Below are 26,517 nucleotides of genomic sequence, written 5' to 3'. Positions count from 1 at the left end.
CTGACCTGCCAGCATCAAAACAAAAAACTTGAGGCCTCATTTTTGAACAAAGGAACATCTAAATATTTAGATCTCAAAGTTTCTATTTTGAGTTTATTTCAAGTTGTCTTTATTCTCGCAGGTCTGCATTTGCTGTCATAAAAAGTGCTTAATGTAATTAATCATATTTCTGTGTTTCAGCTATTTATTTGCTGATGTGCTTTGTTGAAAAAATGTAAGAGAGAGAGAGAGGGTGACAGATCGGCAGTAACTTTATACTTTCTCAGAGAATAAATTTAGACTTGTCATTTTATTTTTCAAGGAAGGAATCATTAGTACTACTACTACTATTTGTAGAGTCAGTTCATTCAAAGATGAAAGTTTCATTTATTTATTGTAATTTTTTCATCAAATCCATATAATCTGGATTTTTATGGATGCACTTTTTTATGGATGAAATTTTGTATGATACATATAACCGATAATAATAACTATAATACTTTTTGGAGGCTCATATCTAATATGTAAGCCGATAAATATATTAGTTGACACAAATTAGTTCATATTAATTTTTCTCAGCCTGTTTGCAAAAACAATGGAACTAAAACTAATACAAGAGAAAGCAGGAAATTAATATCGGTTATCGGAGTTATCGGTATTGATCAAAACATTACTGCATTTCTGCAATTATTATTAAAAGGAAACATCTTAATATTTATAACAAAATTTTTATTATAATTTTATTTATTTGGGTCATACCGATATGGTAGCCAGTATGACATTTTATTTTTGTTATAAGACTCAAATATGTTGGTTTTAAAATGTAATTATTATTCTAAATATTATGATAGGTATTGATCAAAATATTGCAGCATTTGCAATTATTATGTTTCTAATTGTAAAGGAAACAAATCTTTTTTTACAAGAACCATTTTTATTATAATCTGCAATTATTGGCTGATGGTAGCCGATATGACATTTTATTTTTGTAATCAAACTCAAACATATTGGTTTTAAAATGTATTTAAAATTGTATTTATCAGTAATCTGTATTGATCAAAATTTTAATGAATTCCTGTTTGCATTTTTGTATTGTAAAGGAAACATCTCAATCTTTATCACAGAACCATTTTATAATCTGCATTTATTTGCTCTTACCGATATAGTAGCTGATATGACATTATTATTTTCATAATCAAAGATATAAAATGTATGTATTTAATAAACATTCTTTATATTGGTTATCAGTATTGATCAAAATATTGGATCATCCTCAATCCACAATCAAGAAAAGGTTTTATATAGCACAGATGTGTGTAGCATGAATGAAATTTGTGCATATTACATCATCCATGTTGTCACTGTGTAGCCTATGGTAATCTATGAAAACAGCCACTACTGTTATCCCAGTATAAACTGATGCGGTTTTTGCACACTTCAGAATTTCACAAAATGTACTTTTACCCTAACAATTTTGTTAACAATTAATAAATATATAAAATTATACTATATTAAGTGTTTAAATGTACAAGTTATTAAGTTTTTTGACTTCATAGTGCTTGTAACATAATGCAAAAGTTACTTTTAGGATTCACTCTCTTTAAAAAAAAAAACTTTTATTTAGCAAATATTAGTGCTACACGATATTGGACGAATCTGATATTGCAATATTTTATTTTTATCCAATATATATTGCAATTTGAATACAGTTTCACAAGATTGTTTGAATAGCACTGTTTGAGGGACGTCTAACAGTATTTAGGTATAGAAATTGAATAGTCACAATGCTTCTTTTGCTTTGTCTGATTTCTTGTTTAAATATCTTACAATTCTTATAAGTCAAGTAAAAATATTCAGAAGAAATTAATCAAATTAGAATTTTTTTTCCTTAAAACAATGTTAAACCTTAAATCTTCCAATGGGATATTTAAAATAGACATAATTTCGCTTTGAAATGTGTAAGTCTGGACTAGAAACAAGATAAAAAGAAGATAAAAGGAACTTTTTTGTATTATTAAATCATGTAAATAATTAAATACAATTAATCTTTGTGACAATACCAAACATCATACCTTTTTGTACCCAAACTTTCTTGAAATGCTCAGTCAAACACCTTAAAAACACATGCAAATGATAAACTTAGCTGTGACTCTACAAGAGGTGTGTTCTGTGGCTCCTGGTCAACTATAATTCAGACTTAACATATCTAGTGATGTGACTATTACCGATGTGCACATTGCGATATCGATGTTGAAACGATATATTGTGCAGCCCTTGCAAGGATGTTTTAAATTGATTAAAAGTGACATTAGGTCACAATAATTCTACTATTACAAACTATTTTTATGTCAAATACAGTAAATGCTGTTCTCTACATTTAATTTAATTAAAGAATTAAATTAAATTAATTAAATGAATAAATAAAACGTGCAGCAAACAACATGTTTCAACATGAATAAATAAACACATTTAAAAACATTTTAGCATCCCGAAAGCAATCATTAGAACAGCACCACTCACATGTTTCTTAAGAAAAATACACAATGTGTTTATAGCCCCTGTTTCATTTATGACCCCTTTCATCCTTTCTAAAACCGGCACTTAATGAAGCGCCGACGTGTAATCATGAATACGTCATGACAACCAAGCAGGCATTTTGTTTTTGCCGCCAAGCATTCAAAGCGCTTATTTTACCCTCTTTTCAAGAGTCATTTGAGAGCGTTTCATGTTCTCAGAAGTGCATCAGTATGAGGAACGTTAACTGCTGTTTGCATGCGCCTTAAACTGGGAAATGAGCCGTGGAGGAAGTTAAAGACACACACACGTTAATGTGCTGGCGAGGGAAAGTGGGCTCTTGTCCAATTAGGCCAGCGGAGAGATCCCTCTGAGCGAATCTCATAATTCCTTTAATTACAATCTTCAGTTATTGTGATTTTCACTCTCTCTTTAGTGTGTCCAAACTTGTAAGTGCTGCCCAAACTTGTTTTATATTACCTTTTAAGTGTCCTCTTTCTCATTCTCATAAGCTGTTTGATTAGCAGGTGATGTAAACCTTGACTCATAGTTGTTTTTGCCCAATAACCTGTATGGAAACCTGGATTTATCGAAGCAGGACGGGGAAATTAAAACTGATAGGAAGTAAATACCCATTATATTTACATTTTATTTTTGTCTGTGTGTCCATCACTTTTACTTTATCTTCTTGTGTTTCAGAATATTGCAGTAATTGAATGAGATGTGTTCATAACTTTAGCTCGAAAAGGAACTACATATGAGCTCTGAATGTTTACTGAAATGGGAAATAAGGTTTGAGTCATATTTTTTTTTACGTAGCACGTGTTTATGCTTTATGTTTGACTTCCTTTTTTGCGGTTAGTGGTTTAGTTCCTTTGTGTTTGATGGATCAACAAGTAATAATGCTCAGAGGCTGACGGTTTCTATAAGAGCAAACTAACTTGGTTTTTGTATGTTGATTGCCTTGAAGTGACTGGTTTGCTTTAAAAAAAAGAAATTGGATACTTATGTTATGGAAAAAACTACATTTTACCTTCGCCTTCAACTAAATGTATTCAGAAATAATTGGATTAAATGGACTAAATATGTAAGGGTACTCTATTCAAATTTTGTAGATGCATAAAATAATTGCTAGTTTGTTTTAATCTGCAAGGTACACATTTTCTAATTTAACAATCGACAAACTAATTTGTCATTCAGACTAAGAACAAAGATTTAATATTATTTCATATTAAGTTTGACTATCAGACCTATCTTTGACCTTCTCCGAATTGTGTAAATTTTTATATTTATATTGTTTACATTTTAGGGCTGCAACATGAATCAATTAAATTGATTAAAATTGATTACTAAAAGCGTTTAAAAATTTAATAATCTATTCGTCATGTTGTGCGACGCTGAGACGTTTGGTTATTAAAAAAAACTTAGAGTTGAGCATGGAGCAAAGTGAACTAACTCTGCCGCTTTTGCACACTGATGCCAGCAGAGGCACCTCATCGACAGGACAGAGCAAAAAACTAATGAGGTAACATTAGAGGACAGATGCATGGCGAAAGCAGAGAATGTGTGACCCTTAAACTGAGCTTTGGCATGTTGGTTGCTGCTGAGCCAGAGAAAGACATGTCATATTATCACAATTATGCTGTGTTTTTAAACAACCAATGCTTATTTTATGTTTTAGACATGTAAATACAGACAAGTACTAGTAAAACAATACATTTAGAGTTTGTAAAACACACAATAAAGTCTATGGAAGTGTAATTTCCCCTTAAGCATGCAGTGGCACAAGTGGTTTCCGTAATACTGGTTTATTTAATGGCTTTTTCCCCAAATCCACGGTGAAAACTAAACAATAAATACAAAACAAATCAACTTAATACAAACCAAAACATATGTAAACAAATAGGTCAGAACATAGGACATAAAGTTGCACATAAGACAGAAAGTTGCAGTCAACGTTATTCTCACTCAAGGAAATGTCAAAGTAAAGCTATACAAGTTGCTCAAATATCATTGCCCATCAATTTAACATCAATCAATGCTTTTTCTTGTGACAAAAAGCCACATGAAAAAGCAATTACAGAATCTGGTGTGTGTCTTCCATTGTTGTTTACGGAGCATTTTCGAGAGACTGGCTTGAGTACTCAAAAGATGTGATAGGTGAACGGCCTGTACAGCTTTCTTCTTCGAGCAAGAATGAGAAACTTTCTATTGTACACCATGCCTACCATCAGGGCTGATGTTTTTTTTTTTGTCTTCATTTAATTACGATACTCCAAAAATAATTCTACATAAATCCACAGATTTATTTTTTTTTATTTTTTATTTTTTTACAAAATTCTGTGTTGAAGTAGGAAAAAATGTCCGCTGATTCTGTCTGGCCCTAGCCATGAGATACCATTTCAGTACAAACGTGTATCTTTTGGTAAGGTACTACCCCATGCAGTGACAGCCCTTGTAGCTTTATTTCTGAGAGTGTACTGTTGTAATATTGTGTTTGCTCCTTTGTTGACTGTTGCTGAAGCTCAGATGTGTCGTGTGACATGAATATGAATGAACCACACTGGCTCTCATGTTTTTTTTTTTTTTTTGGAGTGAATAGTAGTCTTTAATAAATCTTATTAAGCAATTATGTCTCTTCAGAAGACTACGGTTACACTGCGTGATTCATCTGGATTTTTTATTTTTTTTATCAGATTTTGGGCGAACAAACAGAAATCTCTTAAATGTCATTAAAATATCTTCATTTTCATTCCAAAGGTCATTGCAATGATTACACAATTTTCATTTTGGACCAAAACAAACTCTTCAAATCTAAGTTGTTTATCAAAAATCATTTTTATTACTCGTACGCAGCATATGTGCGTTTGTAGTGTGTTCTTTCTCACTCGGCACAAATGACTGCATCTCTATGAGGGACTTCCTGTTTATGAGATTTGCTGAGAGAGGAGGGGATTGTGGGTGATTGTTGAAGGACAGCACAAGTGCTTCCTGTTTGCCTGCTGCTGTCCAGACTAACCAGCGTGTGATTGGTGTTTGTTCGAATGTGGGCAGGGCTTTTTCCATGAACCTCAGGAAATTAGCTTGCATTTTTTTCTTTTCCTTGTTAGGCACATCATCACATCATCCTCTATCACCTAATGGTGTGTTCTAGCTAAAACTTGTTTTTGAAGTGCTTTGAATAATCATTTTGCTGCAAATTCACTATTGTTTAGAAAGCTTAAAAATATGTCCTTTAGAAATGCTTTCAATTGATCAAAAGGCACAGTAAAATCATTCGTAAGGTTGCTTAATATTACTTTTTTCAACTTTTAGTTCATCCAACAGTCCAAATTGTTTTAACATAAATAAATGACTTAATCGATTTCTGAATCATCTAACACTGAAGGTTTAAGTAATGATGCTGGAAATTCAGATTAACATCAAAGAAATGAATTATATTTTAGTGTATATTCAAAAGGAAAATGCATTTTTAGATTGTAATAATATTTTACAATGTTAAATGTACAATGTCTTTTTTCTGTAATTTTATGCTATAAATGCAGCTTTTGTGTTTATATGAGACTTCTTTAAAACATTTTAAACACACACCCCCACACTCTTAAAAATAATGGTTTTATATTAGTACAGGGTATCTGCAAAGTCTTAAAGTCATAAAATGTCTTAAATCTCAAAAGCTAAATTTTAGGCCCTAAAAGATCTTAAATCTACTGAAATAGGGTTTTGTAGGTCTTAAATTTTTTTTTTTTTTTTAAACAAGTCTTAATTTTCCTTCTGGTCATTAACAACCATACAATCACCAACAATCCAGCTCAATAAAACTTTTAACCTTTTATTTCAAAATGGCATTTAATTACTTTCCAGTAACATTTGCTTAAAAGTTCTCCATTTATTTACTGATGAGGATACTGGCCTGACCTATATTTTTTTTATTTATAAATTATTATTATTGTAGACTGAAGTAATTGAAAGCTATGTTTTGCTCTGTCCTTTGTAAGGGTAATATGGTTTGTGAATGGATATATTTGAACATTTATTTTAAAAATATTACAAAATTATTATTATTGTATTATTAAATGCATTACATTTTAATTGTTTTTCATAGGGCAAGTGAAAATCTTTTCTATCTGGGATATTAGAAAAAAACTTCTTAGCATTTCTAAAAGTCTAAAATTTTATTCAAAATGGTCTTAAAAATGTCTTTAAAAGACTTAAATTTACCTTGGTGAAACCTGCAGAAACCCTGCAGTATCAGTGGCTCTATTTGGAAGTTTTAGCATCCTTAAGAACCTTTAAATTCTAAATAGAAGTTCTTTATAATAGAATTTTATTTTAAAAATTCAAATGTTCTTCACAGTTAGAAAGACATGGTTCTCTTTACGGAAATGTTGTTTAGGAACCACCAAATATGTTTCTTTTATGGCATTGCTGCAAAAACAGCCATTTTTTAAGAGTGCAGACTTTTTATCTGTGGTGTATAGGTGTTTTTCTTCTTTTTTTATACCTCAAATAGTTTCTTTAGAGATGTATTCTTTTCATTTGACCTCCATTCAAAAAGGGCTGTTTTTGCAGGCTAATTTGTCATTCATATTATTCTAGATGTTTTACCACTGACTGATTCTTTGTTAGAGCTAAAAGCTTAAAGTTAAAAGTTAGATGTGTAATTTTCCCCGTTTGCTGCCGTTGACGTCACAGTCCACTACAGTTTGTGCACATTTTCCATTCTCATTTATCAGCCTGTCAAACACTGACAAAACATAATTTTCTGCATTTCTGCAATTAATCCTAGTATTCAGTTACACTTATGGTAAAGTCCTTAAGAAAATGTAATGTATTTGATCACTTTAAATGATTATGCAGATCTATCTAGCTTTTATTAAGTGAATAAAGCAGCACAGGCAAAACCTTCTCCTGCCACTTCAGAAGCTCTGCTCAAAGATAAACTCTATTCTGTAGTTTTCCCAACTAGCCTGTTTCACCATGATCTGTTTACCTCAGCTGAAGTCACTGCTGAAGTGATTGTACATTTGGTTTTATTTGAGATAGCACGCACTGTAAAAACAAGCATACATTTGTAAATATGAAATATAAGAAAATACTGTTTCAGTCAAACTGTCTGATGTTGTTGTTAAGAGTACAGTGCTAGCTAGTTGTTTTTTCTCCATGAAATACATTTGTGCTAAATATTATTTAGATCTGACATTCAACTTTCCAGCATTTTAAGACAGGTTAAAGTTAAGATTTAAATTATTAATAATAATATTTGACAAACTTCAAAGTTTATTTTCAGTATTTTATTTAACAGCATTAGCATATTGTATATATTAGACTCGGGTCTGACTATAAATAGTTACTTAGTTCTAGTTATATTTAAATAGGAGTATGAATAATAAATTATTCATACTCCTAGTAAAATATGATGAATAAAAGTTACTTTTATTTAACAATCAAGTTTTCATTTGACCATAACAGACACCGGCTTCTTCCAAAATATAATAAGACTTGTACAAGAGGCATCATTGTTTACCATAAAAACATTTCTCAGCTTTTATTTACCTATGAACAAAAAGTGCCATGTCCAAAATCATGCAAACCCTTCTCAATAATCAATAGAAAACGTTAATTGCCGACCAACTCTATTGGTATTTTTGCCCACTCATATTTAGCGACAAGCTCCAACTTTTTCAGGTTGGGGGTTCTCTTTGCCACGCTGATCTCCCTCCACAGATTCTCGATTGGATTTAGGTCAGGACTCTGGCTGGGCCACTGCAAAACGTTTATGTCTTTGTCTGCTGATCATTACTTCACCAATTTTGGGTCATCAGACTTTAAAATTTCCCATAAAATTGGACTCTATATTTTTCTATCAGGAATTAATTGGATGGTTGAAAGTAGGATTTTTTTAATGATTCTGATACAAATATAATTTTTTTCCAGCAAAAACCAATATCGATCAACTGCATTTGTACTGTACAGTACTAGCTAGTTGTTTAGCTCCCTCCACAGATTCTCAATTGGATTCAAGTCTGGACTGTGGCTGGGCCACTGCAAAACATTAAAGTTTTTGCCTGCTGACCATTAATTCACCACATTTGCTGTGTGTTTTGGGTTATTGTCATAGGGAAATGTCCACTGGTGCATTAGGGCCAAGTTTCTTTGCAAACCGTCTGATGTTGTTGTTGAAATTCTGTTTGATGTATTGCTACTTTTTCATGGTGCCATTTATTGTGATTAGGTTCCCTGGTCCACCGCCTGCAAAACCCCCTCTAAATCATTAGGTTCCCACCACCAATTGTGGCAGAGGGGATGGTGTTCTTAGGGTAGAAGGGTTTCATTTTTCCTAGATAGCATAGAGCAATAATTATGCCATAATTGTTTGTGCCCTTAAAATACTATCAATCTGACTCTGCTACCTTATGACTATGTGAGATAAACATTCATGTAAGTATATTGTGCATTTTCCAGCCATGGAACCAAATGCAAAGCCAGAGGGTCTTCAGCAAAGCATCGCTTTGTGAAACTGTACAGCAGTACAGCACTGGTGTATTCATAGTGAAACACAGGAAGTAGCTGCCACCTCAGGGCATGAGAAAACCACACACTTTTACAGAGATGCGCATATGGACAAATGTGCACACTGCAACTGTGCTTTCACGCCACAACGATGCACATGTGCGCAGTAACACGTGCATGGGAACGCTTAACAAAAATGCTGCTCTAAGTGCTTGTAAGGTATGTTATAGACAAGATTGCATCCATTTACAAAAGTGCATGCATGTGTCGTGGAGAAAGCTTTTCTCCGCAGGCAGTCAATCTTAGTTCAGCTGCACTCCTACACAAACCAACACTGAGTATGTGATGTTGAAGAGCACGGCATCTGAACACTGTGTTATTTACTTGAGAACATTCAATCCTTCAAGAATCTAATGAAGTTGTTGGATAGGTTGTGAACTTCATCTTATTCTAGATCTTCTGCTCATTTTCTTTTCGCCATGCAATTGCAATTAATGTGGATTGTAGCTTTCAAGCCTCAAAACTGTCATGGGTTACGTCACTGAAGTGTGTACAAGGCTTCTGAAGCCTTCAGTGTGACGAAATGATCACATTTAGCCAACTTTTTACTAAAAGAATGAATCGACTGAAGAAAAGTCTGCACACCCTCAACAACCACAAGCAAAAGGACACCAGCAAGATTAAGTGATATGCAGTTTACTGAAAATAGGCAAACATTTCAAGTGTTGATTTTTGTCAATGCCAAACCTGATACTTTTTTTTGGTCCATGCACAACCTATTGGCTGTATTTCATAAAAAATGGTCATACACCAATGTTTTGACGTACTAATATCTAAATATCTAACATCTTTTCTTTAAATGAAGAAAAAACTGAGCTGGTTTGGTTTGGCTATCCTAACTCTCTGCATTTTTTAGGTTTTGGTGAGCTATCAACTTCTCAAAAACCTGTTGAAACCTAGGATTTCGCACCGCCATGCATTTTGGAATTCTGGGCGTGGGTTTCTGTCGGGGTGCACGCTGCGGCACTTCAAGTCGTGTGTGTGCCCTGATGGAAACCTGTGTTTAGAGTTCTAAAATGCGTGACACGAAAATTCAGGACACTTCATGTTTCTGCCGCGCCACAGAGAGTGTCTGGTGTGCCATGTCTCAGCTTCGAGCGATGCATTCGGTGCCTCAGTCAAAGTTAATTCAGTGTGCGTGGTTATTAGTCTCGGTGTTCAAGCTCGGCACTTGAAACTAGCACATAGTTGGCTGTAAAACTTAACAAAGACACAAATGATTTTATACTCTCTGCTTGGTCTGTGCCCGAGTTGTACATGTACGGCTGAATGCTAATCCTCTCACTCCTGCTCTTTCTCTCAGTCTGTCTGTCTGTTGCAAACACAGAGCGAGTGAGCTCTTGGCTCCACCCCCTTGTTACATTGGGTGGGAAGCCGAAACTAATTTTCATGTAAAGCAACATGCCCCTAAAAGAGCGAGCTGTGTACACGCCCCCAACATCACACTTTTTAAAACATTATAATGAAAAAATGTGAACCGTTTTAAACTGAACCTAAACCTGCACACTCAGAAGAACCTTAATACGGATATTAAATCATAAAAAAGGGGTAAACTATGTGCCCTTTAATGGTCAGTTCTTTAAAAATGGCAGTTTTTATTTAAAGTAAATCGCAAAACACTAGATTTTTATCTTATTTTATGTGTCATTTATTGCTGTTGATGTTTAAACTCTTGTTTTTATTGTAGAAAAGTGATACATATGCTCTCAGAAAAGTACTAAAGCTGTCACTGGGGTGCTACCTTTTCAAAAAGAACACTTTTGTACCATACAGGTGGTCCTTAGTACCTTTAGGGTACACTTTTGTAATTTTAAGGTTTACTTTTGTACCATCAAGGTACTTTGAGGTACATATTTGTACTTTTTAGGTATTAATATGTACCTTTAAGAACAAAAATGTACATTTTGAAAAGGTGCCATTTAGTGACAGGTTTTGTACCTTTAGTTTTGAGAGTTTAAAAAATGGCTCTAAAATGTCAATATTGCAAACAACCTGTTAAACATACACTTGTGGAATGCCCTTTTTTATTTCATCAGACAACAATTCCTTTTATTTGGAGAGACTTTAAAGGAAATATTGTTTTTAATGCGAGTCTCTCAAAAAAATGGTAGAGCAGCACGATATTAGAAAAATCTGACATTGCAGTTTATATATTTTCACTAGATGATTTGAATATCTCTATTTAGAAAGATTTTATTAATTAAGATGTGATCAAGTCTTTTTTATGCAACTGCACAAATTATAATAAATTACAAATAAAAATAAATAAATAAACAGTGCTTTAGGGTTTTCTGGGGAGTCTTAACAATTTCAAGTACAGAAATTGAAAAAATCAAATGTAAAATGACATGCTCATCATTGTAGAAATATTCCAAAAAATAATAATATCTTTATCTTTGAATCTTTAATAAATACTACAATCCTACAATGAGACTATTGTAAATACACACATTGCAATATTGATGCTCAAATGATATATTGTTCAGTAGGCCTACATGAAAACTTTCTAGCACCTTAAAACAGGCTACCTTTATGACTTTTGTTGGTATTGTTGGTTTTGTTGTGTGAAAACAAAGCTACCGACTACTAAAGCATAAAAAAATGACAGTAATTTTTATCAAAAGTAAATCATAAAACACTAGATTATGATCTTATTTTATGTATTATTTATTGCTGTTGATGTTCAAAAGCATTTAGAAAAGTGATATTTAAAGATGTTATACATTTTGTATTTTTCTCTATGACATAACCCCAGAGAAGCTAATGTAACCCAGGTTACTAGTGGGTAGTATACAGCAATAGAGCAAATAGAAATATGAGGAAAAAACATTGGCAGAATACTCGATTAAATAATATACATTAAAATTATTTACTTATATAAATAATTTATAATAGAGTATTATACAGCATTCAAGGGAATAGTGCTTTAGAATGACATCATCGTGCCTTACACTATAGCAGCAGATCAGCTTTCCAAACAATAACAAATCTTGCTTGTCTGTTAGCTTGTGTTTATCGTCGCTATGGTGATTCAGTGTTCGCAAGGGAAAGCAGAGATGTAAGTTGTTATATTAATAACAGCAGAAAACTATTAGATTTACATCTTTTAATGTTTTAATGCGTATTAACTGTGAAAATTGACCATTAATAAGATGCTGACATGATTTCAATCATATATTTTTAATGAAGGATTGAGAGAAAAAGACAAGATTTGTCTCTGAGAGTGAAATCTGCACACGAGTGCCACCTGGAGTTTTCCTATTTTTTTCGCTTTGATTTTGAATGATTTCCTTGGTGAGTTCGTGTTTTTATTATTTATTATTGTATTCATTATAACATGATTTAAACTAGTGTCGAAAAATGTGTTTCATTAATTAACCATTTGTTTGGTCTAGTAAAAACAAAGTATTATACAGAGTATTATACAAGTGATTGTGTAAAGTTTAAGTGAGAGAGTTTAAGTAAAATGCTGTCATTTGTAAAAAGAAAATGCCAAATAGGAGAGAGAAATAGGAAAAACACAGAAATTCAGCAGAGAGAAGCATATACATGGTTATTTACTGTTGCTGTTTATTTAGAAATGTGTTTATCTGAGATAATGCATACACTGTAAAATGCTAATGGTTTCTTTGGCCTTGTGTTTTCAAGGCCAGGTTTTTTTTTTTTTCTTTTCCTTGGTTTTGTTCGTTTGTGCATCTTCTTCTGATTTTTCATCGGTGAGATGTTCTATTGACGTCAGTTGCTGGATGTGATCTGCTCTGGATTCGAATTAATTGAAGTTTGAACTCTTTTCTGGATTTGGATTGTCTCAACTTCCATCGGCGTGTCTAATTGTGGAGTTGGACTGGCGAGCCTCCCATTGAGTGGATTCTTTGGATACACCTGTTGAAAAGATACAAAGTAAAACCTATTCAGCGTCATGGTAGGAGTGTAAATTTACAACACACTCACAAGTGCAACATCCTGGATCTCTGGAACTGAATTTGCAACCTAGTTGTTTTGCAAAAGAATCTTTTTGAAAGTTTATCACCTTTACTGGACTTTTGGAACATTTTGAAATGTTTTAAGTGAATGTTTTATTTTCATTTTTATTTTATTTGTACATTGTTCCTTTAGAGTGTTCATTCGTTGAAATTTTTGAATCTTTATAGAGAGAGGTTAACTGATTTAAGAAGGGAAATCTTGATTATATGTTAAATAATAATACAATTTTAATATTGTATTATTAACTTACACTTGCAAACCTTTAATATAGTACTGTTATTAGCATATTAATATTATATTATTGTTATAATAGTAACCAAAATATAATATTAGCCTTAACAATAGAAAAACAGAAAAACAACAATATTAACTTACCTTATTAGTGATATAGCCTGTGAAGAAAGAGAAGTGTTATTAGAGAGTGTAAATAAGATTGAGGTCATTAGATAAGTGTGAAAAAACCTAGAATTTGTTTTATTTATTTATTTTTATTTATTTATTTATTTATTTTATATTTCTGTGAACATTTTACAATACAATCTTTTATTATTCTTACCTCTGTGTCCGAGTCCTTCACTGTTGTTGTATCTTCTCTCTCTTTGGAGGAATTTAGACTTCTGAGCATCTGGTCCATTGATTAAATCTTATAATACATTTGTGTACCGAGGGTTACATACCAAAAAGTGGCGAGCCAGCCAGGAGAGAGATTGCAACAACAGTGTCTAATTACAGTATTCGAGTTCACTATAAATATTACAAATCGGAGAGAACTTTAACGTCATGGATATCATAGAAAAAGAGAATGTAGATATCTCAAAAACAGTGATTGTGGGTGGAATGACACTGACTGAGACAGACTCAGATTTAGAGTCATGGCTTTTAAGATATGGTAGTATTAACCGACATCTTCTCATTGATGACCCTGACTGTGAGTTTCATCGACATGCTATCATAGAGTTTACACATAACTCCGCGATGAAAACATTGATGCCTCTTTTGCCTTTAACTGTAGTTAGTATGTCAAACCCAAGTACCACTTTTATGGTACGTGCTTTAAGCTGCGTCTACCCCCATATTGCTAGTGATAGTGCTACTAATGGATATCTGGAGGAATTGCAAAACATTGCTAGTTTTAGTGGGAAATCCATTGAGGAAGTACTCCAAACAGAGTTGCTGAAGATTAAATTTGGCCCTTCTCATGCTGAGTCACTACCTGTTTTGGATAAAAAGCTTGAATTTCCAAATGCAGCACGTTCTCAAATACTTGATCGTAGCACAGTCAGTTCACCAAATAGACTGCTGTCTCCAGTCATATCACAAAGTATGATTACTGAACAAACAGCTTTTCCTACATCTAGAATTTCACCATTTCATGAAGTTGAGTCAACAAATTCAAAAAACCTGTCCAAGGAAAGCCTTAACCATAGAAGTACTAAACCCACAGTAACAGTGTCATCCCATCCAGCACTTACCATGGATATAATTGATCCTCCTAGCGTGCAAAAGGTAGTAGTTGAGCACATTGTCCGCACAAATGACACAGCTCCAATGCACCATACCTCTTTTCGCCTCCGATCTTTCTCTGGAAAAATTCCTAGACCTGTTAATGAGCCAGATTTTGACACTTGGCGTGCCAGTGTTGATCTCCTACTGACAGATCCTTCTATATCTGACTTAAATCGAGCCAGAAGAATCATAGACAGTCTGCTTCCCCCTGCTGCAGATATTGTTAAACATGTCCCACCAAACAGTTTACCTGCAGTATATCTAGAATTGCTGGAGTCTGTATATGGCTCTGTAGAAGATGGAGATGAGTTATTAGCCAGATTTATGAATAGCTTCCAAAACAATGGTGAGAAGCCTTCAACTTACCTGCACAGATTACAAGTACTCTTAAGCACAGCTATTCGACGAGGTGGGATATTTGAAGAAGAGAGAAACCGATATCTTCTAAAGCAGTTTTGTCGCGGCTGTTGGGACAGTTCCCTCATTGCTGAACTTCAATTAGAAAGGAGAAAAGCCACTCCTCCTTCATTTGCAGAATTAGTAGTACTTATCCGTACAGAAGAAGATAAAAATGCCTCTAAAGAAGAAAGAATGAGAAAACATTTAGGGCTAAATAAACACTATCCTGCCCCCTCGAAATTCAGACTGTCAGCTCACCAGATATCTGCCCACCAAAGTGAAACGCAGGATGATCAAACTGACACATCTCTCGCAAAGCAAGTGTGTGAACTTCAAGCTCAAGTTGTTGCACTGCAAAAGCCTTCAAGCCAGAAAGAAAAGAAAAAAAATGCAAAACCAGATGAAGTGAGTGAGCTGAGAAATGTTGTCACTGAGTTACAGGCACAGATTACAGCCATGCAAACTACAGCCACTCCAAAAATTAAAAGTGATGTAGAAGCAACTGAAATTGCTGACTTAAAGAAACAGATTGCTGATTTAAAGGTTCAACTGACTGCCCCTGATATGTATAGAAACCGCACCAGAAACTTGCTGCCTGAACCTAGAGCAACAGATTGTTACAGAGCTAGTAAACTACCTGAAAGTAGACCTCGTCCGGGGTATTGTTTTAGATGTGCGAAAGATGGTCATCTTGCCAGCAGCTGTAGTAATGCTCCTGACCCTACTAAAGTTGCTGAGAAAAAACGCAAGTTAAGGGAGCGACAAGCCCAGTGGGATACCCAACAAGTAGCAATCATGAATCCTTTAAACTGAGGACGGTCTCTGTAGAGGGGCATACAGAGACTAAAAGAAATAATAATTGCCCTGAGAAACGTAAACAATTGTTCAACCAAAATGCGTGTGACGCACCCCCTTTGAGAAATTTACCAAGAGGATTAGTGGGAGTGAAGTGTACTGCCCAAATAACTGTTGGTGATAAAAGAGTTTCCTGCCTTCTGGACACAGGGTCCCAAGTAACTACTGTTCCCTGGTCATTTTATCAAGAGAATTTATCAAATTGTCCACTTAAATCATTGGACAACTTGCTGGAAGTGGAAGGGGCAAATGGTCAAACAGTGCCTTATCTTGGATATGTGGAATTGACTCTTAAGTTTCCCAGAGAGTTCCTTGGAACAGAGACAGAAGTGCCCACTTTAGCCCTGGTAGTCCCAGATTTGATGAACACTCCCCAAGTTCTAATTGGCACAAATTCATTAGATGCTCTTTACAGTAACTATGTCCAACAATCTGCTTCCTTTCCTCAATCTAACTTCCATGGTTACCGTGCAGTGCAAAAAGTTTTAGAAGCAAGATACAAACAAGCAAGTGCTGATGTAGTGGGCTGTATCAAATTCAAGGGACATGTTCCAGAGGTAGTACCTGCAGGATGTACAGTGGTTCTTGATGGACATGTTCTAGTTAATTGTCCTCACGTAGGAAAATGTGTAGCTCTAGAGTCACCAACTTCACCCGCTTTACCTGGTGGTTTGCTAGTTGCCAGCTGTTTGCATTCCTTACCCAGCAAAAGGCATCAACAGTTACCAGTTGTGTTACGGAATGAAACTCAGACCGACATTACCATCTATCCCAGAACTATAATTGCTGAATTGCGGGCAGTCCAAGAAGTAATAAAGAGTGGGCCAGTAAATTCCAGCACTGTCAATAAAGAACTTTCTGCTTGTTCCAATCTCAAATTTGACTTTGAAAATTCCCCATTGACACCTGAATGGAAGAAACGAATAATGGATCAATTAAATTCCATGCCTGAAGTCTTCGCCTTGCATGACTTAGATTATGGACATACAAACAAAGTCACTCACCGAATAAAGCTTAATGATGAGACTCCTTTCAAACACAGACCTCGACCCATACATCCTCAGGACATTGATGCAGTACGAAAACATTTGCAAGACTTGTTAGCAGCTGGAATTATCCGAGAGTCAGAATCCCCCTTTGCCTCCCCCATAGTAGTTGTAAGAAAGAAAGACAATTCTGTACGTCTTTGCATTGACTTCAGAAAGCTGAACTCACAAACCATTAAAGATGCCTATGCCCTGCCAAATCTGGAAGAGGTCTTTTCAGCACTAACTGGTTCGAAATGGTTCTCTGTCCTTGACTTAAAATCAGGATATTATCAGATTGAGATGGAGGAAGCTGACAAAAGTAAAACTGCCTTTGTGTGTCCCTTGGGGTTCTGGGAGTTCAATAGGATGCCCCAAGGCATTACCAATGCCCCAAGTACGTTTCAAAGGCTGATGGAAAGATGCATGGGTGACTTGAATAGAAAAGAGGTGTTGGTCTTCATCGATGATCTGATCATTTTCTCTGAAAGTTTAGAAGAGCATGAATCAAGGCTGATGCACGTTTTGAAAAGGCTCAAAGAATATGGACTGAAGCTATCGCCTGAAAAGTGCAAGTTTTTCCAGACTTCTGTTCGATACCTTGGTCATATTGTATCAGAAAATGGAGTGGAGACTGATCCAGTGAAAATTGAGGCCCTAAAAACCTGGCCAAGACCAAGAAATCTCAAAGAATTAAGATCTTTTCTGGGATTTTCTGGATACTATAGGAGGTTCATTCAGGATTATTCCAAGATAATCAAACCCCTTAATGACCTCACAGTAGGGTATCCACCTCTTCAAAAACGTCACCTACAAGAGAACAAGAATAAGCAATATCTGGACCCCAAAAAGGAATTCGGAGACAGATGGAATCAGCCCTGTCAACAGGCCTTTGACATGATTATTGAGAAACTCACCTCTGCACCTGTTCTGGGATTTGCAGACCCAAAGCTTCCTTATGTTCTGCATACTGACGCCAGTACCACTGGGCTTGGGGCAGCCTTATACCAGAAACAAGAGGGACAAATGCGGGTCATTGCTTTTGCAAGCAGAGGGTTGACAAGAAGTGAAAGCCGGTATCCAGCTCACAAGCTAGAATTTCTAGCTCTTAAATGGGCAGTCACATCTAAATTCAGTGACTATTTGTATGGAACAGAATTTGTGGTCGTAACTGATAGCAACCCTTTAACTTACATTCTGACATCTGCAAAGCTTGATGCTACCAGTTATCGCTGGTTGTCAAGTCTGTCCACTTACAATTTCAAGCTCCAGTATAGGGCTGGAAGTCAAAACTGTGATGCAGATGGCCTTTCAAGACGACCACATGGTGAGCTTTTAGATGACCCTGCATCTCAGAAAGAGAGAGAGAGAATTAAACAGTTTACCCTTCATCATTTAGATGAATTTGGAGTTGAAGATTCTCTTATCCTCCCAGAGGCCATAAAAGCCATCTGTGATCGACATCAGATTGGAAATTCCTCACATAAATGCAAATTTTCCAACCCTTCCATTGCCCTTGTTGAGTCCTTAGCCCTGCATGCAGATGTATTACCAAATGCGTTTGAACAAGAAAATGAGCATGGTCTTCCAGTCATTCCTTACCTGTCTAACGAGGAGTTAAAGAGACAGCAGAGAATGGATCCTGATCTCAAATTCATTATCGATTGTTTACAGCGGAATGAAAAACCTTCTAGTTCAAAAGACCAGTCGCTTGCTGTTACTCTGTGGATAAGGGAATGGAACAGATTAGAATTAAGGGATGGATTGCTTTATAGGAAGAAGCAAGATCAGGAAAGCACTCACTATCAATTAGCCTTACCTGTAGCTTTACGTGGAACAGTGTTGAAGAGTCTCCATAATGATATGGGACACATGGGCATGGAGAGGACACTTGACCTTGTCAGAACCAGATTCTTTTGGCCAAAAATGTCATCATCTGTGGAAGAGAAAATTAAGACATGTGAGAGATGTGTACGTAGAAAAGCGTTTCCTGAAAAAGCAGCTGAAATGATGAACATCAAGACTACCAGACCATTGGAGTTGGTCTGTATGGACTTCTTGTCTTTAGAGCCAGATCAGAGTAACACCAAAGATATATTAGTTATTACAGATCACTTCACCAAATATGCGGTGGCTGTGCCTACCAGAAACCAGAAGGCACAGACTGTGGCTAGATGTTTATGGGAAAACTTTCTAGTACATTATGGATTTCCGGAAAGACTGCACAGTGATCAAGGACGAGATTTTGAGTCAAGCCTCATCAAAGAGCTATGTCTCGTCGCAGGTATACACAAAGTGAGAACTACTCCTTACCACCCAAGAGGAAATCCAGTGGAGAGATTCAATAGGACCCTTCTCCAAATGTTGGGTACTCTTGAAAACAAAAAGAAGTCGTGCTGGAAGGAGTTTGTCAAGCCTTTGGTGCATGCCTACAATTGCACTCGAAATGATGTAACAGGATACACTCCCTATGAACTTATGTTTGGTAGACAGCCCAGGCTGCCAGTCGACTTAGCCTTTGGGTTACCTGTGGATCGTTCTACCAAATCCCACTCTCAGTATGTAAAAGATCTGAAAGAAGGTTTAAGAGAGAGCTATGAAATTGCCATCAAAAACTCTGCAAAAGTAGCCCAACGTAACAAGCGCAGATTTGACAAACATGTCGTTGTTTCTACTCTTGATGTGGGAGATAAAGTCCTTGTGCGAAATTTGAGGCTAAGAGGAAAGAACAAACTGGCAGACAAATGGGAACCAGATGTCTATGTAGTTATCCGTAAAGCTGGAGATCTCCCAGTGTATGTAGTCCAGCCTGACGGAAAGACCGGTCCAGTTCGAACTTTACACAGAGACTTACTTCGACCTTGTGGATATTTGTCTGAAAATGAAATTGAAGAAATGAGTCCTCCAAATGTTCAACGTAAGCCCAGAACTAGGTCTAGCTCTGCTCTAGAAATTGCTCCCAAAGAACATCAAATGAGTGATCAGTCAGAATCTGAGGATGACTCTCTATATATAAGAAATGCAGGACGCCAGTTGGAATCCATTACAACGACTGTGTTACCTTCATCACAAAGTCCAGTGCTTGTAAGGAACTTACCTGGCATGGAGCCCATTGAACCACTCCCTGTCGTGGTGAACCCTGAAAAAGAAACCTTACCTGATTCCAGACTAGAAGAAGACTTAACAGAGAATCAAAGAGATGATGTCAATGAGAATTTCTTACCTGTGCTGAACCCTGCTGATTTTGACCCCAAAGAAATTGAACTTGAAAGAAGTGGAAATAGTGTTGAAGGACAGATCCATAGAAGGGCGCTTGAATTAGATCCTGTTGATGTATCCCATTCTAATGATCAAAATCCACATGTCAGAAATGTTTCAAGTAACCAGCCAATAGTGGATGAAGACCTAGATACCAGTGGCCCTAGACGCTCAAAAAGGCAATGTAGACCACCTAATAAGCTTGAATATTATAAACTAGGAAATCCCTTGACACTAGTCATTCAGTCCTTACTACAAGGTCTGAGTTCTGCCTTTACCACATCGTTAGAAGAACCCATACTCACTAGAGATCAGCCCTTTGTTGTGCCAGACCCTTTTCCAATTGCAGTGACAACCCAACCCCGTACATGCCCGAGGACGTGCCTGAATTCAGGGGGGGAATGTGTAACCCAGGTTACTAGTGGGTAGTATACAGCAATAGAGCAAATAGAAATATGAGGAAAAAACATTGGCAGAATACTCGATTAAATAATATACATTAAAATTATTTACTTATATAAATAATTTATAATAGAGTATTATACAGCATTCAAGGGAATAGTGCTTTAGAATGACATCATCGTGCCTTACACTATAGCAGCAGATCAGCTTTCCAAACAATAACAAATCTTGCTTGTCTGTTAGCTTGTGTTTATCGTCGCTATGGTGATTCAGTGTTCGCAAGGGAAAGCAGAGATGTAAGTTGTTATATTAATAACAGCAGAAAACTATTAGATTTACATCTTTTAATGTTTTAATGCGTATTAACTGTGAAAATTGACCATTAATAAGATGCTGACATGATTTCAATCATATATTTTTAATGAAGGATTGAGAGAAAAAGACAAGATTTGTCTCTGAGAGTGAAATCTGCACACGAGTGCCACCTGGAGTTTTCCTATTTTTTTCGCTTTGATTTTGAATGATTTCCTTGGTGAGTTCGTGTTTTTATTATTTATTATTGTATTCATTATAACATGATTTAAACTAGTGTCGAAAAATGTGTTTCATTAATTAACCATTTGTTTGGTCTAGTAAAAACAAAGTATTATACAGAGTATTATACAAGTGATTGTGTAAAGTTTAAGTGAGAGAGTTTAAGTAAAATGCTGTCATTTGTAAAAAGAAAATGCCAAATAGGAGAGAGAAATAGGAAAAACACAGAAATTCAGCAGAGAGAAGCATATACATGGTTATTTACTGTTGCTGTTTATTTAGAAATGTGTTTATCTGAGATAATGCATACACTGTAAAATGCTAATGGTTTCTTTGGCCTTGTGTTTTCAAGGCCAGGTTTTTTTTTTTTTCTTTTCCTTGGTTTTGTTCGTTTGTGCATCTCACCGATGAAAAATCAGAAGAAGATGTTCTATTGACGTCAGTTGCTGGATGTGATCTGCTCTGGATTCGAATTAATTGAAGTTTGAACTCTTTTCTGGATTTGGATTGTCTCAACTTCCATCGGCGTGTCTAATTGTGGAGTTGGACTGGCGAGCCTCCCATTGAGTGGATTCTTTGGATACACCTGTTGAAAAGATACAAAGTAAAACCTATTCAGCGTCATGGTAGGAGTGTAAATTTACAACACACTCACAAGTGCAACATCCTGGATCTCTGGAACTGAATTTGCAACCTAGTTGTTTTGCAAAAGAATCTTTTTGAAAGTTTATCACCTTTACTGGACTTTTGGAACATTTTGAAATGTTTTAAGTGAATGTTTTATTTTCATTTTTATTTTATTTGTACATTGTTCCTTTAGAGTGTTCATTCGTTGAAATTTTTGAATCTTTATAGAGAGAGGTTAACTGATTTAAGAAGGGAAATCTTGATTATATGTTAAATAATAATACAATTTTAATATTGTATTATTAACTTACACTTGCAAACCTTTAATATAGTACTGTTATTAGCATATTAATATTATATTATTGTTATAATAGTAACCAAAATATAATATTAGCCTTAACAATAGAAAAACAGAAAAACAACAATATTAACTTACCTTATTAGTGATATAGCCTGTGAAGAAAGAGAAGTGTTATTAGAGAGTGTAAATAAGATTGAGGTCATTAGATAAGTGTGAAAAAACCTAGAATTTGTTTTATTTATTTATTTTTATTTATTTATTTATTTATTTTATATTTCTGTGAACATTTTACAATACAATCTTTTATTATTCTTACCTCTGTGTCCGAGTCCTTCACTGTTGTTGTATCTTCTCTCTCTTTGGAGGAATTTAGACTTCTGAGCATCTGGTCCATTGATTAAATCTTATAATACATTTGTGTACCGAGGGTTACACTAATATGTCAAACTCAAAACTCTCTCTCTTAACTATAATCTCTGGGTGTCCGAGCGCAGTTTCTCATCACCATCTCTGACACTACAAATGATTTAGGATCTGCAGGAGAAGTAAAGCAGCTGATGTTCTCTAGACGCCGAGCTCATCTACGTCTGAATGGCTTCCGCTCATTAGCGGAGACCTCGCTCTCTTTAATTAGCGATCTGTAATTTGTGGCTGCGGGCTGCAAACCACTGCTGTGCCGTCTTTTCTGGAACATGAGCGCCCAGCATCCCGCTTTCTGCCAGTCATAAGGAAAAGCCCTAGACCGTGTCTCGCTAATCTGTTTAGTCAGTTTAACGCCATCAGCTTGTTATCAGACCTCGATTATTATGAAACCACCCGGCAGTGTTGATAATTAGCTGTTGCTTGGTGTCGTTTTTTTAATGCTTCAGTATAGTCAGTAGCTGTGTTTCCATCCACCTATTTGTATGCACATTTTGGAATATCACATAAAAACCCTGGATGGAAATGCCAAGATAAGCATACATTTAGAAAATTAGCAGGGATACATCTGATCCGATAATTGAATCGGATATCGGTTCGAGACTGCATATTTTTTGCTGGATCAGGTATCGGCCAGCTTGGACCGATCCAAATCTGATTTTGCACGTGGGCTATATACTGTGTAATTTATAGACCAACAAAAGCCGTAAAGGTAGCCTATTATAAGGTGTTAAAAAGTTGTCATGTAGGCCTACTACAGAACCTGACAAAAGTCTTGTCGTCGATCCCAGTTTTAGGAGAAGGTAGATTTTTCCCATGAAACATCTGTTGAACTGCATCCCAATCATCACAAATACTGCAGAAGACCTACTGGAACCAGCATGGGCCCAAGATTCTTACAGAAATCAGTCAAGTTTGGTAAAGGAAAAATCATGGTTTGTGGTAACATTCAGTATTGGGGCGTGCAAAGATCTGCAGAGTAATCTAGAGGTCTTTGCCTTTCATATAAGCCACTTCTGATACCAAATGATCACATTATAACGTGGATACTCTAAGACTTTTGTCAGGTTGTGTATATCACAAATGTTCTGAAGCCATTTGATAGTTTAATGTGAAGTACAGATGGATATTCAAGTGCTTAAATTTATGTTCACTTCATCACTTCCCTCCGCTGCCTGTCAATCATTCTTCATTCACAAGTCAAACTGCGAGTGACATTTATTTATGACAACCTGAAAAAGTCTGCCCAATATTATTTGTTCCTGTTCGTTTCAATAATCGATAAACAAATGCATTTAGTTTTGCATTTAATATGTTAATTTTGAGCTGCAACAAGGAGTTCATTGCTGTTTCTAAATCATGTTACTTTTCATGCTGTGTCTGTTTGATTGCATTCGCAACACTGGAGTAGAGAGGGTTGTTAAAATTTGGTTAAACTTTAAAGATCCTTAAAAATGTGATTAAACTTTTAGGTTAAAAATAGGATAAACTTTTTATCAATTAAAAAAATTTGCATAAACTACGATGAAAAGGAATTTACCTGAATCAATTCCAGCATGCGCATCAAAATAGTCATGTGATTTTTGCTTTAATAGATCATGTGATAATGAAAATGGCAAAGTTTTATGCCATTTTCCAGTTTTGCGCATAAATTTAATTTGCATATTTTGATGGAAACATAGCTACTGTCTCCTGCATCAAAATATGAAATATGCTGAATTAAAACATTATTTTTTTTTACTTTTACACTGTAAAAAAATCTGGGTTTCACACAATTCATTCAGTTTGTCCCAACTCTAATCAATTAATTGAAGTTAATAAACTTAAGTGGAGTCAACATAAAACAATTAACTTGTCTTAAAAAAAGTATGAAGAATTGTGTCTTTTGAGCTCATTTTGAGTTTTTGAGTAGTTTGAACAAGCAGCAAAACATTTTTTTAAGTTTTAATCCTCCAGTGATTTAGTATTTGTGTTTATTATTTATGCATTGTGATGTCTGCAGATTTAAGTTTTATATATACAAAATAGACTTTATTCAGAGAAGGATGAGTTTAAGTGTTTTTGACAGCTTTGGTTAGTTTTTGTCAGACTGATTCAGCAGAAATTCAACTCAAGTTTATTTGTATAGCACTTTTCACAATAATTACTGTTTAATTATTGAAAAAAAAATGTGAGTTTGAGTCTTTTTGATTCAGCCATCATAAACTCAAGAATTCTTGAGTCTTTTTTTTTTTTTTTTTTTGTCTGATTAAAACTATTCTGACAGATTAACACATTCAGTTAAGTGTCAAAATTGCATTAATGAAACATAATGGCTCATTAGTTTGTTGGTTCTTATTTGAAAATTCATTATAGCTCTAATAGAGTCACTAAGTTTATTCATTGAATGACTGATCAGACTGCGTTGGAAAACTTTTTACACATAAAACTTTAGATGATTAAATACTGGGGAAATTAACAATTTGTAGTAGCATCACAGAACTACAGGGCACACAGTCAACTACAATTCAAAACAGCGTTCAGAATAGCTCAATATTCTGCTAGTTACATTGTGTACTACAACTGAATTAAAATGAAAAGCTGATATTGACTGTTAATGACAATTGTAAATTACACAGTATTTAATTGTAATATGAACTGTATTTTACTGTTGGACAGTTATGCTGTATTTTACTGTATTTTAAAGTTGCATTGTGAAAATTACTGTTCTTTTTACAGATTTTAAAGGTTTACAATACTTTAAATACATATACAGCAAGATAAATGATGCTGTAAATGTGAATACAGTAATTTTGCTGTTATTGTAGATTCTACAGGAAATCGTTAACAGTGTAGCTACAGAAGCGTCAAGTTTTAAATAGATTTATCAAAACTAATTGTGATTTTTTTATTTTTTTATTTTTTTTTTAGTGAGATGCTAATGTTCTAATCCAATTCAATGGTTTATGCTAAGCTAAGCTTAAAGTGCTCCCGCCAGACCTGCAGATCATCTGAATGGTTTCAAAAATGGTAAAACTGAAGTGTAGTCTCTTCTGTGTGGAAGAAGCAAACTGCACAACGTCTGTATGAACAGCTTGCGTTACCACTTTGTATGCTCAAAGTCACAGGCTGTGTTTACAGCTAAATTTAGTCTTTTACGCGCTGGCCCTTTGAAATGAAATGCCATCGTTTGACTCCGCTCGGGGTGGCTTCTCTACTACACAGGGCTTCGGCATCCACAAACGTCCACTCGAATGTCAGCAGGTTATTCTGCGTTTAGGGTGCCAGAACGTGATGACGTGCTCTGATTTATGAGAGCGCATTTAAATCGTGTTTGCACTTGAGCGTCTGTATAGATTGGTGGGTTCAGGACATCGTTGGCTGACTAAGAGCCTAATTAGCCCTGCAGTCGGAGGGGTGTATCGATTTTTGGTAGTTTCTTTTTGTTCAATGAGCACTGACTATTGAACTGTGTGAAATGGACACAAAACATTTTGTACCTTTCACTCTTTCTCACGCTTTTAGGCTTTTTGTATGTGACCGTACACACGTCAGAGTGACGTACAGACTAGACTCTCGAAAAAATAATTGGTGGTGAGAGCCTGAACTGAGGAAGGGTTTCAGGAAAGGCAAGTGTAGAGATATAAGTAATGATTGTACAGGAATTTGTATGTTAGTATCCACACAACACATAGTATTGCGCTGTTTATTATTATAGGCACATCCTGCAGTTTTATTATCCACTGCTTCAAATGTTGTTTAAAGCAGGATGGATTCTGATTGGCTGGATTTGTCTTTTCATTAGTCAGCTGGAAAAACAAAATGCTCAATTTGTTTGTGATATTGTTTCTGTTTTCATAGAGTCTGCTTCTATATATTTTTGCTGTGAACTTTTTTAACAATATGTAGAATTATATTTAAAACTATATTGTATCTGATATCTTTTTTTATATACTGAGAGGGAAATAAGCATTGAGCAAGTCATGGTATTTTTCTGGAAATAATATTTCTAAAGGAGCTGTTGACATGGATTTGAGTCAGAGTTTAGTAAAAACTCAAACAATAAAAACATACAAAAATAAAACAAAATAATAAAAAATCTGAAAAACAAGTTATGTGTAATAACAATGAAATGACACAAGGAGAAAGTGCTGAACTACT

The 26,517-nt window shown here is 35.2% G+C and overlaps 2 protein-coding genes and 1 long non-coding RNA gene across 15 annotated transcripts in view; 2 read left to right on the top strand and 1 right to left on the bottom strand.

The window, feature by feature from the left end:
- mark3b (MAP/microtubule affinity-regulating kinase 3b) overlaps positions 1–26,517 on the top strand; it is a 132,517-nt gene that overhangs the window by 38,655 nt on the left and 67,345 nt on the right.
- Positions 12,090–20,073, top strand: LOC137488091 (uncharacterized). Its single transcript, XM_073933674.1, has 3 exons — positions 12,090–12,124; positions 12,256–12,360; positions 12,715–20,073. The coding sequence occupies exon 3, from the start codon at positions 13,831–13,833 to the stop codon at positions 15,766–15,768; it is 1,938 nt and encodes a 645-aa protein (XP_073789775.1). The 5' UTR covers positions 12,090–12,124; positions 12,256–12,360; positions 12,715–13,830; the 3' UTR covers positions 15,769–20,073.
- Positions 21,564–22,392, bottom strand: LOC141379444 (uncharacterized). Of its 2 annotated transcripts, XR_012396057.1 has the most exons (3): positions 22,274–22,392; positions 22,093–22,109; positions 21,564–21,615 (listed from the first exon to the last, which is right to left on the bottom strand). It is a non-coding gene; the product is annotated as an uncharacterized lncRNA (long non-coding RNA). The 2 variants fall into 2 exon arrangements; XR_012396056.1 differs by lacking the exon at positions 22,274–22,392 and having other exon boundaries at positions 22,093–22,204.

The sequence above is a fragment of the Danio rerio genome, chromosome 20 (assembly GCF_049306965.1).
Source record: "Danio rerio strain Tuebingen ecotype United States chromosome 20, GRCz12tu, whole genome shotgun sequence".
NCBI lineage: Eukaryota > Metazoa > Chordata > Actinopteri > Cypriniformes > Danionidae > Danio > Danio rerio.
Note: the sequence above shows the minus strand (reverse complement) of the source record. Positions and strands in the feature narration are given on the sequence as shown.